The sequence below is a fragment of the Ursus maritimus genome (genome assembly GCF_017311325.1).
Source record: "Ursus maritimus isolate PB19 chromosome X unlocalized genomic scaffold, ASM1731132v1 scaffold_X1, whole genome shotgun sequence".
Classification (NCBI taxonomy): Eukaryota; Metazoa; Chordata; class Mammalia; order Carnivora; family Ursidae; genus Ursus; species Ursus maritimus.
The window spans coordinates 40,516,020-40,533,284 of record NW_024423319.1 but is presented as its reverse complement, the minus strand read 5'-3'; the positions used below and the strand labels follow the sequence as shown (position 1 = coordinate 40,533,284).

Genomic DNA, 17,265 nt, shown 5'->3' with positions numbered 1-17,265 from the left:
CCCCCGCCCCCCCCCCCGCCACTGCTGACATTCGTATAGGTCATTCCTTTGGGTTAAGGCTGCTGTTTTTGCAGGGATGCCAGGGTGGCTCAGTGGGTTAAGCATCTGCCCTTGGCTCAGGTCGTGATCCCAAGGTCCTGGGATCCAACCCTGCATGGGGCTCCTCGCTCAGCAGGATGCCTGCCTCTCCCTCTGCCTGAAGCTCCCTCTGCTTGTGCTCTCTCTCTCTGACAAATAGATAAATAAATAAAATCTTTTAAAAAATAAGATAAATATTTTTAAAAAGACTGCTGTTTTGCCAGTCAAAGAGCAAATGTCTTCGCAGGGAGGGGACTCCCCGCCCCTGCTCGTAAGCACCCAATCGACTGCCCACACCTGAGGTGGAGTGACTGTCTGTTTAGCTTGTGGTGCTGGGTGAGGAGTGCAAGTTTAGGTGACTCTTGGGCGAGGAAGTGAAGACCAGGCACAGGATGCCACCCGTTCAAGCAGAGCCCTGCGTTGGGGTACCGAGTCGCCCACAGCAACAAATGGAAAGTCCGTGGGGAGAAGGATGCTGCAGAGCTTTAAAACACAAACCTCCCCTGCGTCAGGATTTTGGTAGAGCCAGCCCTGCCCCTGCCCACCTCACTCAGCCTATTGCTGAGGCTAAGGTGTCCATTGAGACCAGTGACCCGGGGCCTGCCCTGGGAAAAGAAGCATCCCATATCATTTTCCCCTCACGGTGGTCCCTCTGCCCTGGCACTAAGCCCCAGACGTTTCTACACCTCCCAGCAGAACCAGTTCAATGCCTGTTTACTATTTCCTCCTGCCTCCTCTGCCACCTTCTCTGCCCTTCTTTCGGTGAATGCTGCCCACCACACTCGGGCCCCAGGACGAGAAGCAGTCAGCCACCACTCTCCTGGTGGGACCCCGTCACGGCATCAGCCATGTTATTGACCTCAAAACCAACCTCACCACTGTGCTGTCCGAGTTCAGCAAGATCAGTAAGATCCAGCTGTTCCGGGAGAACCAGGGCGTGGCCCGGGTGGAGACCAGCATCATGGATGCCAAGGTAAGCCGGGCTTTGAGGAGCTGCTCCTCTCCAGAGACAGGCCTTAGGAACAGAGGAAGGAGTAGACTCGAGAAGGAGAGTTTGAGCCTTTCCAGTGAGGGTCAGTGATTCTGAAGTGGTTCAGACCCGGGGCCCCTTTGGGCTCATCTTTCTTTCCTTTTTCAGCCCTGTGGGACATGCTGTCTTGACCACATATTAAGGTCAGCCAGTGCTGGGGAAGGCTAGGAAGTGTCAGATCAACCCACAAGGGGTCTTCAGCAGAGGGCAGGGCAGGGCAATTGAACTTGGAGCTACTCCCAGGCAGCGGCTTCCCGATCTTGTGTCACAGCACACACAGAAAATGGCATTTATGCGTAACAATGGGATAAATGGTCCAGCCCCAGAGACTTTGGCCTCCCTGGGCCCTGTCTGGCCACCCCAGAGGCTGAAGGGATATGCGCACACCAGTTGGGGAGCCCTGCCGTAGGCGTACACACTTGGAATCATAAAGGAGGGGGTGCCTGAATATGTGGACAGACCCAAGGAGGCCTGGGGAGATGGGGAACAGGCAGAGCCTAGTCCACATTTTACCTCCCGGCGTCCAGCTCTTCCAGAATCTTAGAACTTTTCCCATAGATCAGCTCCTTTAGACTGGCAAGCCCCTGTTACCTGTGCAGAGTCTGACAGCCATGATCAGCCACCCCCTCCATGGCTCTCTTGTTGAACACCCAAGTAACCAGTGTGGGTGGGGGGCAGGCTTGCCTGCCAGCTGGCGGAAGCTATTAAAGGAGGTGCAATTTGTCTTTCTCTAAGGATTTCCCAGGGGGAGATGTTGTTAGCAGATTAAGAGATGGAGTGTTTGCTGTTTCTAAAAGAGCAAATTATTTATTTTTGTCTTTGTGAAACTCAGAAAGCTTTAATATGTTATTTTTTCCACCTGTGATTCCCAGTATTCCCATTGGTTTAGGAACCTGCCTGGAGCTGATATCTAATTGGCTTGTGACCACTTCCTCAACCAATGATCGCTGCCCTCCTCAGCTGTTGTTGGGTAAAAAGCCAAATGGACAGATAGGGAAGGGAGAGGAAAGACAAGAAGACATGCAGGGTAGATGTGGCTTCCTGAGAAATAGAAAGGGTTTAAAGCAGAGAAACAACTTTCCGGATGACTCTTCTATGTTGTACGAGTGATTCTCAACACTGGCTGCCCAATAGAATTTCCTTGAGAGTGTCTTAAAAATGCAGATGCCTGGGTCCTGTTTCCAGAAATTGTGATCGAATTGGTCAGGGTGCAACCTGGGAATCAGGGTTTATTTACTTTTCATTTCCCCAAGTGATTCTATAGTATAGCCAGATTTTGAGAACCTCTGGGTCCTTGGGAGGAGCCAAGCTGAGCAGGGTCAGTGGATACTGACTGAGTGAGGAGTACTATTCTCATTTCTAGGAGCGATCCAGCCACAGGTGTGGGCATGAATGCTGCCCAGGAGGGACCACAGTCTTACTGGGGAGACTAGACTCACACAGACACATTACTTGCCTTAATAATACAACATCAGACCATGTATGGAGCTCTGGAATCATACAGACCAGGTCAACTCCCAGCTCTACCACTTCCTAGCTGTGTGACCTTGAAACAGTGTCTTAACCTCTCTGAACACTGATTTCCTCCATCACGCAATGGAATGCCTATCTCAAAAGGTGGTTGTTCAGGATTAAATGACAAAATGTAGGCAAAAGGTCTTAGCACACTGCCTGATACATGGTATGTACTAAACAAATGAGACCTGTTATTTCTTGAAAAGCAAAACAGCAATGAAGAAAAGTTAACATGAAGGAAATTTTGCAGGTGAGTATGGTGCAGAACAGGGAACAAAAGAACAGGAAGGGGTTAACCAGAACTGGACTCCCACAAGAGCGTGTTTTAAGCTGGATCTTGAAGTGATAGGCATGGATTAGCAGAGAGAAGTGGGATTGTGTTCACAGGCAGAGAGCAAGCACAGAAATAAGCAAGCCATATGTGCAGGTCGATAAGCATAGTTGCTTGGCTGGAGAGGAGAATAACGAGAAAAAAGATTGGAGAGATTGAGGGTGGGCAGAACAAGCTGGCTAAAAGCTTCGAAGGCAAGGCTAGTGTGAAGCCAGGGAGGCGAGGAAGGGATCGTGGCCCTAGCACAGGGACAAAGTGACGAGGGCAGGGCACACTGGAGGGATAGCAGTGGTTGTGAGAAAGAGCTAGTGTGAAACCTACAGACTCACCAAGCACATGCATGCAAATACCCACACACGTTCCCCTCTTATACACTCAATGCACATGTCTTAATATACCTAACCCTTACTGCCTGCTGCCTGTATCCTGGGTACACGGAAGACCAGGGCTATGCACACAGCACACGGAGGGTCCAAATGGTGGGTGAGAAGACCGCATTACGCGATAAAAGGGACATGGCATTGGGGAACGGAGGGGGCTAGGAGAAGGTTGCACTCTGCTGAGTGGGAAACAGCACATGGTAGGTGGTCGATAGTTCAGGTATGCCCCACTTGGCAGCAGGCGATACGGTGCACGTGAAAAACCACAGGAGAATTACCCATTTTGCATTAGAATGTGCTAGGCAGAATAGTGGCCTGCTCCCAAAGATGCCCATGCCCTGATCCCCAGAACCTGTAAATATGCCATGTGATATGGCAGAGGGGAATTAGGGTTGCAGATGGAATTAATCAGCTGAAATTTAAGATAGGGCAATTTTCCTGGATTATCCAGGTGAGCCCAGTGTAATCGCAAGGGTCCTTGTAGATAGAAGAGAGCGGTAGAAGAGAAGGTCAGAGTAATGGGAGGCGAGAAAGACTCAGCCCGACCTTGCTGGCCTCGAAGATGGGGGAAGAGGCCATGAGTCAAGGAATGTGGGTGGCCTGCAGAAGGGACACAGCCCTGTCTCCCCTTGATTTTAGCCCAGTAACACTCGAGTCAGATTTCTGGCCTCCAGAAGTGTAAGAGAACAGATGTGTATTGTTTAAGCCACTAAGTTTGTGTCGATTTGTTACAGAAGCAACAGGAAACTGACATAACAGTGAGATTCCTTCAAGTAGGAAACTCTCATCCCCTACGTTAAAGATAGGATTCAACTGCGAAAACGTGCTGCTCACCCCCACGTTTTGTTACATAAGATCGGATACATCTGTAATCAGAGATGTCTGCTATGTGTATCACTGTAAGGCCGTGCCCTATAAAATGGACAGGATGGTATTTATACTTTTCGCAGATAAATCAGCAGAGGCAGGATCGATGATATGGAGATAGAAGAAAAAGAGGAAGAGAGAGGGAGAAAAAAAAAAAGATCCAGGCTTCCATCTGAGGTCATTTAGTATGAACTCAGCATTGCTAGGAAGCAGGCTAAACCCAATGGGAGGTACAAGCATGAAACGAAAACAAAAACATGGCTCCTTGCCCTCAAGAAGCTCTCTGTGCTGTAGGAAAGAAGTGTGCCAATATGTGGCATTCCCAAAGAGGGCTCCAGAGAAGAGGTACCAAGAGCATATCAGGATACAGAGGAGGGCAAAATTAATTCTGGCTCGGGGATTAAGGAAGCTTCCTGGAGGCACTCTGTATCAGCAGTATCTGTGTTTACTGTGTGGTACCTCTCTCCATATATGTGAAAAAGGGAAGGACTGGGGGGGGGGAACGGGGTCTGGGAAATTGGCAAACAATACACACCAGAACTTCACAGAACTGCTTGTTTTATGTTTCCCAGCATGCCACTGCATAAGGTATACTGAAAAAAGAAAGTGGGAATTCCCTTAACAAGGAGCATGGAAGTTAGAAACCAGACTTGGTTCATTTCCTCCTAGATATGCCACTCTGGCCTGGGAATATTCTGGAAGGGCCTGGTGAAGCTAAGATTCTTCACTCAGAGCAGTAGTCCTGAGCTCTGACTGCACATTAGAATCATGTATGGAGATTTAAAAACCACTAGTTTCCCAGGCCCTTTCTCTCAGACCATTTAAACCAGAATGTTGGGGGGTGAGGCTGGGGTATATAGGTTTTTCAAGCTTCCCAGGGGATCGTTATGTGTGTCTGGCCAGAGAACCACTGCCTGAAAGTGATATTCTGCCTTGTTTCCAAATTGGCTGGTTATGCCCAATTAGCCTTCCCCAGGGCCATGGAGGCAAGATCCCAAATATACTGGTCCCCTGGGACCCAAGGACCATCGCCTTGTACTCTTGCCCTTCTGTGTCCCTGGAGTCCCATCTTTTTCCAGTTTTCAGAGATGCTAGATAGTGCACTGAGGCTACCCCAAGGCCAGTCCCCTCCCTAGCTGGCATCCCAAAGTGCAGGATGCCTTCGAGTTCCCAACACACTCTGAGCACCCCAGGAAGGAGGCAGGGCTGAGGCATAGCAAATTAATCCCTGCTCTACCTTCTCATGGCTGGCCATGCCTCCAGCCCCATCCCCCTTTTCTCCTTTAACGTTTGAAGATGCCCTGGGCATATTTAGTTATAGTTTCACTCTGCTTACTTGCTGTTAGTGGATTGAGCGTGAGGCACTGTGCAAATCTCTTTCTCCAAGAGACAGCAGTCTGGGACTGAGACACCACTGGGCCATTAGCATACCCCATTACCGCAGAAGCACATAAGGGGGAAAAGAAATCATCAAAGGAACATCCCAAGGGATCTCTTGTGGCCCGGTGTGTCCTCCTGTTCCCGTGTTTGAGCTTTATTGCTCTAGTGCTTTCTGTAGGGACAAGCATTACATTAGACGTCATGATCATTAAAATCCTATTTAAAATAAAATGTCTTTGAAGGTTTCTAAGAAAGCCTTTCCAGCCTCTTTGCTTGCCTGCTTTTGATTTGATTTTTACTCCTACTGGCGGAAAGCACATCTGTGTTCCTTTGACAAGTTCCTCCTTTTGGCCCATGCTGGGGTCCCCAGTTGGCCGTGCGGGTGTACAGAGAACGGACTCCCGATGTGCTGGGCTGAGCCAGCTGGGAACGTGCCTGGTAGTCTCTGTGCACAGGGTTTTGCCTTCGTGCAATTTCATTACCCACATCAGGCTGTATTTGGGGTAAGAGATAAGGAGGGGAAACTGAAGTGAAGTCAGACAGGTAAGTCAGTCGGCCAGGTTGTCACTCTGCCTCTGACCTGTCCATTGGCCAGCCAGCCAACCAGGCAGCTAACCAGTCAGGGTGTCAGGCTATTAGGCATTCTGCCTGTCGCACAGCCAGCTTGTCAGCCAGGGCATCAGTGAGTCAGACTGCTCCGCAGTCAGCGAGTCAGTCCATCTGTCCATCAGTCAGTCAAGCCAGTCAGCCTGCACTTTGGTCAAATGGAATGTCATTCTAGTAGTCAGCCAACGCTCTTTCCTCAGAGAAGCTCTCTCCAGCTTCCGAAACCCAATTAGTCACACGAGCACACATTCACACCCACCTACCCACACACTGATCTAGAACATTCTATGTTCTGATAACTCCCTGTACTTTCCTTTCGTAGTGCTTATTACACCTTCCACTCATATTCATTTGTATGATTATTTCGTTTCTGTCTTATTTCCTGTCAAATTATCAGCTCCATGAGGGCAGGACCTGTGTTAGCCCTGTTCTGCAATGAATGGCTATTATCTGTCAGTGGTCCGTGCTGTCCACGAGCTATCCCACCAGCATGTAGCATTTTGTTGGGTGGGCAGAGTGGGCCATGGGGGCATTTCAGCCAGAGAGAACAGCATGAGTTAAAATATGAAGTGGTCAAAGAACGTGGCATCTCTGGAAATGCTATGTCATTGCTAGAGCACAAGGAGGGGGGCAGGGATGGGAGGAGGGCACAGGCAAGCTAGTGGGAGCTATGCTTGGAGCTGTAGGTCGAGTCCAGGTCCTAAAGGGTTCATGTGACATGAGAAGGCAGTAGATTTAAGGTGATGAGATTCTGGACATTTTAAGTGAGAGTCGTGCTTTAGAACCTCAAGCAGCAATATGGAGGTGAAGTGAAGTGAAGTAAGTTGAGACTGGAGGCAGGAAGGCCGATCAGGAGGCTACTGGGAGTCCTGAGGTCAGTGTGTCCCCACCTTTTCCATGCTGTGAAAAATGTCACAATTTGGCCCACTAGAATAAACAGATGAGGCAGCTTGGGGCCAAAGGCAACAGGACTCAGAGGCCGAGGGGCTCGGGATCTCAACCCGCTTGTCACCATTCACACATACCTTGAGAAGTTTTGGTATTGGAGGGAGACAATGAGGGCCTGAAGTAAAGCAGTGGCAGCAGGAGCAGCCATGATGTCGGCAAATGCTCTTGAGGCAAGCCTAGTGAGTCTTGGGTCCTCCTAGTAATGGTGGTAGCAGCTGTCCACACCCAAACCTCCGTGTATCCTTCTGCGGTTAATGGCAGGGGCCAAGGCCCTCTCCCCCTCCTCCAGCCCATTCCCCTTCTGTCTCTCCTCTGTTGTACACGAGGTTGACCATTCCGTTGTGACTAAGAAGAGGTACAAACACCCCCTCTGCCACTTCTGAATAATGACCCAAAGGGTGTGTTAACTAACTGGAGTTCAAATAAAAACTTCAAAAAAATGACCCAAAAGTAATATCTCATCCCTGGTCCCCTTCTCACTTGAGAAAGGAGCCAGTTGCTCTTTGGGGTACAGATGGTCCCTTTTCTTCCGATGGTACTGAGTGAGCTCCACAGGAAGATCATCAACTCATTGCCTGGGGGGGGGGGAGTGCAGGCGCCTTGCTGCAGCGTGCAGTGTCATCGGATTAGAATAACCACACAATGCAAGATAGGATTTGATCCGGCACAAGACAGGATGGCGATTCCTGGGAGGCCGCACTAGAAGAGCAAGCCAAAGAGAAAGATGGAGATGGTCAGGGACTACAGAATCAGAGCCCGGTGTCACCTCATGGAAACAGAAGCGAAGAGAAGAATTTCCAAAGGAGAAGGGGGGATCGGTGTTGGCAAATGAAACAAGCTGACAGGTGTGAAAATGTATATGAACAATCGTGTTGAGCTGGAAAGAAGCTTCCCTCCTAGATCAAACCAGACTTGACCCACACGCGCTTCTGTGAATACGGTTTTCTTAGAACCCCGTTACACCCACTGTTGAGCTCAGGGATTAGCCATGGCTGCTTTCACGCGACAATGGCAGAGTTACTGCAGCAGAATGTGTGGCCCACAAGGCCTAAAGTATTGGCCAACCACTGGTCTGGATGAACTACAAAATAGTCAACCCGAGCTATGTGTCAGGATGCTGGGAGATTGATAGCAAGGGGACTTGTGCAACTTTATTTAAAAGGTGAGCTTGTTTGGATTCAGAATTCTCCCCCAGGTGATGATCCAGGCCAGGAAGGCTAGTCTAGTTGGTGACCAAGTTCAACCAAGTCTTCCACGATGTTCCTTGTACTGCCCCTACCCTCTTGGATGCCCTCATCACCTCTCATCTGGACTACAGCAGGAGCTACCCCACTGGTCAGGGAAGGGATTCATTCCATCCGAATTCTTTTAGCTCTTAAAACCTGGTCTGGGAACCCCCAAAAGTCAGGGTGAGTCATGGCCCCATGGCTCCCTCTTCAGCCAGTCTCCATGGGTCTTTATCTGGAGGCCACTGCCCTGCCCCAGGGGGAATGCTCCCATGGCTGACTTCAATCTGACCCAAACTTCTTGTCAAGCCACATTTTGTCAAAATCATGATACAGATATTGGGAAGGTTTCTTGAAAAGGTATTGATTTGGGGGCGGGGTTCTATCTTTTTTCGGTATAACTGTGCCAAGTCACTGAAACAGTCAACCAGCTAACCCCAGGATTAATTTGACTGATTTAGGGTCAAGAACAAAAGTCAACAGAGTATGCTAGCATTTCCTAAAGTACGTTAAAAAAAAAACTGCAACCCTACTACCATGAGATTTTCTATAAAAATAGATGGTTTGGGTCAAATAATTTGGAAACGTTGGAATTCTAAAGCCCCCCCACCCCCAGTTAACATTTCACAGCGCACAATCATACGTGAAAGCGTTTGAGAAGTACAAGGCTCTGCATACCTTTGTCTGACCCAGTGTATTGGACCAAGGAACTGTTTCAGGGGGCACCAACTAACATCTTGAGGACACTTTAGGAAAGAGGGGGGAGCATGGAGATCTGAGCAGGGCTGCAGGCCAGAAAGACTGGGCCCAGAAGGCACAGTGAAGACTTTGTTGCATGGAGGGTCCATGTTCCGGGAGCTATTCTGGGTACTGGGCGGGGATGTTCCCCAGTCCAGCCAGGACTCCCACGTTCACTCCACCTCTCCCAGCTGGCCCACACATCTGCCAGGCCCCGACAAACACAAATAGAGCCATGCAGCAGTCACACAATGTTATATAATATTAATCTTTTTTTCTCAGTTAAGGTGGTTCATTAAATGTGTAATTAAAGGTTGATTTAATTTTGATACCTGGGTATGAGTTCACTATAAATAAACTCTCAAATCAGAAAATGATCTGTCAGTCCACGCGCCTCGGTTTTTGGTTCAGAAAGTATGATCCCCGTACCTCCGAAGGGCATCTTTTCTTCACGGTCGGCCTCCTGGACACACATCTGCTCCCCTCCTTCCCACATCCTCACGGTTCTTCTTGTCTCTCCCCCAGCCTCTGGTGCTGTTGATGGAGTGGCCCGAAGCCACCTGGACTCCAGGAAGATGGTCTTCTCCAGGCCTGCCAGCCAGCCTCTTCCGCCTCCAATGATCAAGGCAGGTAGGGCTCAGCCTCAGTTTTCAGTATGCCGGAGGCCCTTTGGACCCTGGAGACGGGGTGGGGGGGGAGCTCTGCTGCCTTAGTGCTTACCCCATTCCCCCAGCACCCTGGTTTCCCAGGAGCCAGCGCTATACCGCTGTGTCCTACCTGGCACAAGCCAGTGGGATAGAGAGCTGGCCTTCAGATGGGCCTGTCCCACGAAGGATGCTCATTGACGACACATCGCGATCGAGTCAGTGAATGAAAGTAAGATAAAAATAGCAAATAAGCAGTAAGTAGAACCAGTTAGAGCATTGCGTTAGATCGAAGGCACAGCCTTAGAGGTACAGTGATCTAGGAGTAACGCGTGGGTGTTCTGGCTTTGTGGAAGGTGGAGCTTGAAAGTGAAGATAAAATCGTTGTCTTGTTCATCTTAACGGGATTGACAGAGCTGCCTGAAGTTAAGAGGCCGTGGAAGGCTGGGGTAGGCAAGATTGTGCAGGCGCAGAGTATAGTCCCGAAGGAAGCTTAGAAATACGATGGGATGACCAGTAAGCAAAGGTCAAGTGCAGCCCCCAACACGAGGCTTCCCAGTTAGGCTACTCCGCCCCTGTTAGGTGACACCGCTTGGAGCTGTCCCGGTGCCGGCACAAGCAGGGGCCTTGGGAAAGATCAGCCCAGTCCGGATCCGGCTGCCCCCGAACCAAAGCAGGAGACCCGAGGGCAGGTGCTTCACATATTAGACCTAAGGCTCACGTACACGCAGGAAGTGCTCGCCCCAGCCCAGCACCCACACGTCATGGTGGAAGCTGAGAATTCCCACCCCCGGTCACCCTCCTCGCCTGCCGAAGCCTCTCCCTCCACTTGCCTGGCAGCTCAACCATTTCTTTTCTCTTGAAGGCTGCAGTGTGATCACATCTGATGTAGATGGAGGAGTTTGGGGAGTTGAAGCACACTCCCACTGGCTGCCCCAGCTCCCGGAGAGCTGTGTAACCCCACACACCCTGTCACCTCATGGTCTCTTCATCACAAACATCATGACAAGCCCATGTGTACATCTCCTAACATTGTCCACAGGACAGAGAAGGCAGGCCACCAAACACAGACTGGGGAAAGGACAGGTGGCCCAAAGGACAGGTGGCCCCGAGGCATAGACAGAAGCTCCACATAGAGAAGCAAAGGAACTGACTAGAAATAGGAAGAGGGGCGCCTGGGTAGCGCAGTCATTAAGCGTCTGCCTTCGGCTCAGGGCGTGATCCCAGCGTTCCGGGATCGAGTCCCACATCGGGCTCCTCGGCTGGGAGCCTGCTTCTTCCTCTCCCACTCCCCTGCTGTGTTCCCTCTCTCACTGGCTGTCTCTCATAAATAAATAAAAAAATCTTTAAAAAAAAAAAAAAAAGAAATAGGAAGAAACCAGGAGGCCGAGTTGCCACACATCCCCAGGTGAATAGCTCTGGAGCAGATGGTCATAGGTGTTACCAAGCCTGCAGATGACCAAGTGACGGCCAAGCCCATGTTAGCATTGTCATTGTCCCCTGTGGTCCTCTCTGTCATCCCAGTTAAGTCAATGATGCCTTTTACTGAGCAAGATGGGGAGAGAGAAAGGGAGAAGGAAAGGCAGAAGAAGGAGCCTGGAGCCCACCTGAGAACCAGATGTGGAAGTGAGGGCTCTTTGGGGGGATCCACTTTCGGAAGGCCCCAGAGAGAGCTCTGTAGTCCCACCTGCCTTCCAGAGGGTTCTGTCATCCCATCAGCACCCTGGTCAGTGCTGCCCTTAAGTGTACATCTCTCTGTGGGGAGAGTGGCACCAAGTAAGGGCACAGGCGTCCTGTCTCCCTTTGGTCTCACTGAACACACCCAGGGCTGCATCCCTTTTGCTTCTCCAGAAGCAAATCAGATTCATGGGATTCTCTTGAAGGTGTTGCAGCCTGGAAAGAAGGCTTCTATAAGTGCCAGGCAGGGCTTCAGAGCCCCTCCCTGATTCCTGAGCATCCCCGTTGGGGCCTGCAGAGTGACGGTAGCTCGGCTGCCTCTAGCACAGGACCTGTCTCAGTGCGGGGACTAGAGAGACCACCGTTGTGTTCCCCTTGTTTGTTCTGCTTCGCCTCCCCAGGGGTGTGGGTCCATGCCTGGGCCCAGTGTTTGGCCTTTTGAACTGTTAGCTGCTGGCTCGATAGCAACCATTGAGTGCTCTTGGTGGGTGGGGCACGGTAAGCGTTATAGCCCTGCCAGCTGGGGGCTGGCGTGCATATCTGACCTCATGGCCCCAGGAAACGGACAGGGGGGCACAAGCAGCACACTGGGGAGCCCTCCACCCAGGTCACAGCACAGGGCCATCAGTTCCTGGTACAAAGCTGAGATACATTTCCTCCATGCCCCCCCCAACTTTCCTCCCAGAAAAGAAGCCCCAATGCCCAGTTGTTGTTTAGCAAATATCTCTAGGGAACAGGCATCCTGCCAGTGTCCTCTGGGTTTTTCCCTCAGGGCCGAAGCTTCAGCCCTCTTAAGGGCCTAATCTCTCTGTCTGGCTCTATATTCTTGTCCCACAGCAGCTGCCAGCTAGCCCAACTCAGTGCTCAGCTGGCCCAGCCTGAAGGAGGCTGTGAAACCAGCAACTAGGAAAGAAAGCATCACCTCTCACTGGGGGGCCCAGAACAAAAGGAAACTGGGGACATAGAGGGGAAGGGTTTTATCAGTAGTTTCCCCAAAGTAGGTATTTCTCTTATTCACTCCACAACTATTCCTTCCTTCCTTCCTTCCTTCCTTCCTTCCTTCCTTCCTTCCTTCCTTCCGAGAGGCGTGCACCTGTGTGTGCATGCGCTAGGGTGGGGAAGGAGCAGAGGGAGAGGGGGAGAGAGAATCTGAAGCAGGCTCCACCCCCAGTGTGGAGCCCAGTGCGGGGCTCGATCTCGCCCCTGAGATCATGACCTGAGCTGAGATCAAGAGTCGGACACTGAACCGACTGAGCCGCCAAGGGGCCGCGCAACAACTATTTCTCAAGCTCACAGTATGTGCCAGGTCCTTACCCTCGCCGAGCTTACAGCTAGTGGGGGGACACAGGCAGATGACTGAATGGACAATGTCAGTACAGTAAGCGCCTTTGAACTTACATAAACGAAATTCAACTGCCACAACCAAAAAACACCTGGGCTTAAGGACACAGCTTAGAGAACGTGTTCAACAAATGCCAATTCTTACCTGTACCGGGCTGTTGGGAGATCTGGAGGCAGCTGCCATCTCTCTCCAGTATCGTGGGGAAAATCCAGGAAAAGGAGGCTTTGAGGGCCCCAGTGGGGGCTGCAGTCAGAAGAACTCACTGATTTTCTCCCATGGTTAGGAAACAGCTTGGTCTGGTAAATTGAATATTCTGGTTAATGGCTACTGTATATCCCATGCATGGCTCACCCGTTTTCATGTAGTTAAAACCCAGCAACACACAAGAGAACTAAAGCTTGACTGAATATACTAAGTGCTTTTTTGATGATTCAGAAAGAACTTGAGGACCTCTAAAGGCCTCTAGGTTGTCCCTTTGACCAGTATTGATCATCAGACTGTGAAATACAGCAAAGCCAACTAATAGAAAGCTGGTTGACTCCATATTACACTGACTTGTGTGTGTGTGTGTGTGTGTGTGTGTGTGTGTATACACACTGCATGTATTTTTGAACATAACTCTAGTTGGATCACCATCCTGTTCTTTGCAAGCATTTCTGTAAAAGTCAGTCTTCTGAGTGGCTGAGTACAGAGAGCTAGACTAGGACATCCCCCTTGGGGAAAGCTGATGAGCAATTTACAGCAAATTTGCAATCTGAGAGGCACACTGTTCCAGCCATCAGCCGAGCGCACCTGGCTCTCCTTGCATTTCTAACCTTATGTGTGGAGGAGATCTGGGCTTTTCCAGACACATTTTCTCCTCTGCACAGCACTGTACTGCTCCTCGGATCTGGAAATCACAGTACCAAGTGGTGGGCTATGCATCACCCGGCCTTGTCAGCCTGCTGTTGGGAAATGTTCCCACCTTGCGGGGAGGGGAGCCATCCTTAGACCTCGTCTGAGAGGGGTCACCACCTGCTTATTGGCCATGCCCCTGGGAGCCACCTCTGACCGCAGCTTAGCACCAGGCTGGCTGTGATGACTGTGCAGCTGTCTCGAAGGTAGTTAGCACCTGGTGCACAGCCCTGACCTGTGGACCATGCCTGAGGATAGAAACCTCCGGAACTGAGAGTCTGTGCTCCTGACTTAGCACTGCCCTAGAGCACTTCTTCACTGAGGCTCAGAAGGTCGTAATGTATTATTCCCCCAGCTGATCCAGAGCACCCTGGATACAGCCACTAAGGCCTGAATTGAACCCACTCGACATAATGACGTTGACTCTATATTGAAAGGGGCAGCAGGCTCTATGGAAGACAGCAAGGGCTTGGAATCTGGAGGTGGAGACCATGTCTTAGCCACGTGACCATGAACAAATTCCATAAATGGGGCCCCGGTTGCTTCATCTGTAAACTGACGATAACAGTACCTACGTCAGGAGAGATTTGACAGGATTATGTGAGATAAACCCCATAAAGTTCTTTCAAGAGCAGAGCACATTTTTGGCTCTTTTTATAATGATTGAGAGTTTGCTTGGTGCCCAGGGCTGTGCTTTTTTTCTTAAATAAACAGCTTTTCTTTTAAAGGTTTTATTTATTTATTTATTTATTTAGAGGAGGGAGCACGAGTAGGGGAGGTGCAGAGGGACAGGGAGAGAGAGAGTCCTGACGCAGGACTCAATCCTACCACCCCGAGATCATGACCTAAGCCAAAACCAAGAGTCGGATGCTTAATCAACTGAGCCGCCCAGGCGCCCCTTAAAGAAACGGCCTTATTGAGACATAATTTCCAAGCTAGAAAATGTACCCATTTAAAGTTCACAACTCACATTTTAAAAAAGATTGTAGTTATTTATTTGACAGAGAGAGAGATGAGAGAGAGAGCACAAGCAGGGGGAGCGGCAGGCAGAGGGAGAAGGAGAAGCAGACTCCACATCACGCAAGGAGCCCGATGTGGGGTTCGATCCCAGGACCCTGCGATCATGACCTGAGCTGAAGACTGATGCTTAATTGACTGAGCCACCCCAGGCACCCCAACAACTCAGCATTTTTTAGTATATTTAATATATTTACAGAACTGTGCAATCATTGTCACAATTTAATTTTAGAACCTTTTTCCCCCTCCTAAAACAAACTGTACCTATTAGCACTCATTCCCTAGTTCCCTCCAGGTGACCACCCCTCCTTAAGCAACCATGCATGAGGGGCTTTCTGGGTCTACAGCTTTGCCTATCCTGGACATTTTGGATAAATGGAACCATACAATATACAGTCTTTTTATGGCTTGCTTTTTTTTCATTTAGCATAATGTTTTCAAGGGTCCCCCACATATATATCACTACTTCATTTCTTTTTACGGCCCAATAATATTTCATTGCACAGACAGACCACCTTCCATTCACCCATTCATCAGTTGTTGGACAGTTGCATTGTTTCTACCTTGTGGCTATTATGAATGTTATAAACTTTTATGTACAAGTGTTTGTGGGGGCATAGGTTTTCGTTTCTCTTTGGTTATACAACTGGAGCGGAACTGCTGGTCAAATGGTAACTCTATGTTTAACTTTGAGAAACTGCCAACCCGTTTCCCCAAAGGACTGTACTGTTTTACATTACCATCAGCAATGTCAGAGGATTCAATTTCACCGTATCCTCACCAATACTTGTTATTGTCCATCTTTTTTTTTTTTGAACATCCATTTAGTGGATGTGAACTTTTATCTCATGGTTTTGATTTGCATTATCATAGCTGATGGTGTTGAACATCTTTGTATGTGCTTATTGGCCATTCGTATATCTTTCATGAACTGTCTATTCAGATCCTTTGCCCATTTTTAAATTGGGCTCTTTTGACCATAAACATGAGGGTTTATTTTCTGTACTCTCAATTCTGTTCCATTGAGCCATGCGTTTATTCTTAGTTCAGTACCACACCATCTTGATTACCATTGCTTTGTATTAAGTTTTGAAATCAGGAACTGTGGGTCCTCCTACTTTGTTCTTTTTTAAGATTGTTTTGGTTAATCTGTGTCCTTTGTGATTCCATATGGGTTTTTGAATTACCTTGTCAATTACTACAAAGTCAGTTGGGATTCTGATAGGGACTTTGTTGAATCTGTAGATGGATTTGGGAAGTACTACCAAGTTGGATTGGAAGACGCACAAGATTGGGTCTTCCAATCTATGAATATAGAATGTCTTTTCATTTATTTAAGTCTTCTTTAATTTCTTTCACAAATGTTTGTAGTTTTCATTGTCAAGTCTTGCTCTTCTTTTGTTGAATTTATACCTAAGTATTTTATTCCTTTTGGTGCTATTGTAAATAGAATGTTTCCTAATTTCATTAGTGGATTGTTCGTTGATACTGTATAATAATACAATTAATTTTTGTATTGTCCTTTACCGTGTGACCTTGCTGAGCTTATTAGCTCTAATAATTTGTGGATTCCTTGGGATTTTTTTCTATTCAAGATCATGTCATCTGCACATAGAGACAGTTTTACTTTTCCTTTTCAATATGGATGCCTAATATTTCATTTTATTGTCTAATTGTCCCAGCTAGACCTTCTAGTACAGTGTTGAATAGATGTGTTAAGAAAAGAAATCCTGGGCTTTGTCGTGATGTTAGGTGGAAAGCTTTCAGTCTTCCGCCATCAGGTATGTTTGCTGCGGGTTTTTCATAGATAATCTTTATCTGTTCAGGAAGTTTCCTTTTATTTCTAGCTTTTTCAGTTTTATCATGAAAGGGTGGTGGCTTTTGCCAAATTATTTTTCCGAGTCTATTGAGATGATCATGTGTTTTTTGTCCACTATTCTATTAACATAGTGTATTACATTAATTGATTTTTGGGTGTAATACCAACCTTGCATTCCTGTAATAATGCATTTGGTCATGGTATATCATGCTTTATATATGTTGCTGGATTCAGATTGTTAGTATTTTGTGAGGAACTTTGTATCTATATTTATAAGAACTACTGTTCTGTAGTTTTCTTGTGATGTTTTGTCTAGTTTTGGAACCAGGGTAATATTGACCTTACAGAATGAGTTGTGAAGTGTTCCCTCCTCTTCTGTTTTTTGGAAAAGTTTGTGAAGAATTTGTTTAAGTGCTTTGAGCATTTGGCACAATTCACCAGTGGAAGCCATTTGAGACTAAGTTTTATTTTTAGTGGGGGCAGGGATGGGTACTTTTAATTACTAATTCAATTTCTTTTCTTGCTATCGGCCTATTCAGGTTTTCTATCTTCTCGAGTCAGTTTTGATCATATATTTCTAGGTATTTGTCCATTTCATCAAGGTTATCTAGTGTTTTTTGGCATAAGCTTATTTATAATAATCCCTTATAATCAAGTCCATATCTGCAGAGTCAGTAGTAATGGTCCTTCTTTCATTCCTGATTTTAGTAATTAGAATCATCTTTTTTTTTTTTTTTTTTTTTTTTTTTTTTTTTTTTTTTTTATTTATTTTT

General features: G+C 48.1%; 1 protein-coding gene and 1 long non-coding RNA gene across 2 annotated transcripts in view; one reads left to right on the top strand and one right to left on the bottom strand.

Moving 5' to 3' along the window:
* FRMPD3 (FERM and PDZ domain containing 3) overlaps positions 1-17,265 on the top strand; it is a 60,960-nt gene that overhangs the window by 33,234 nt on the left and 10,461 nt on the right. Inside the window, 3 exon segments of the mRNA XM_040629389.1 lie at positions 872-1,051; positions 9,625-9,658; positions 9,661-9,729. Of these exon segments, the coding sequence (XP_040485323.1) occupies positions 872-1,051; positions 9,625-9,658; positions 9,661-9,729 (283 nt within the window).
* LOC121102551 overlaps positions 12,830-17,265 on the bottom strand; it is a 42,463-nt gene continuing 38,027 nt past the window's right edge. Inside the window, exon 4 of the long non-coding RNA XR_005834636.1 lies at positions 12,830-13,058. This is a non-coding gene — a long non-coding RNA (uncharacterized LOC121102551). The remainder of the gene's footprint in view (positions 13,059-17,265) is intronic.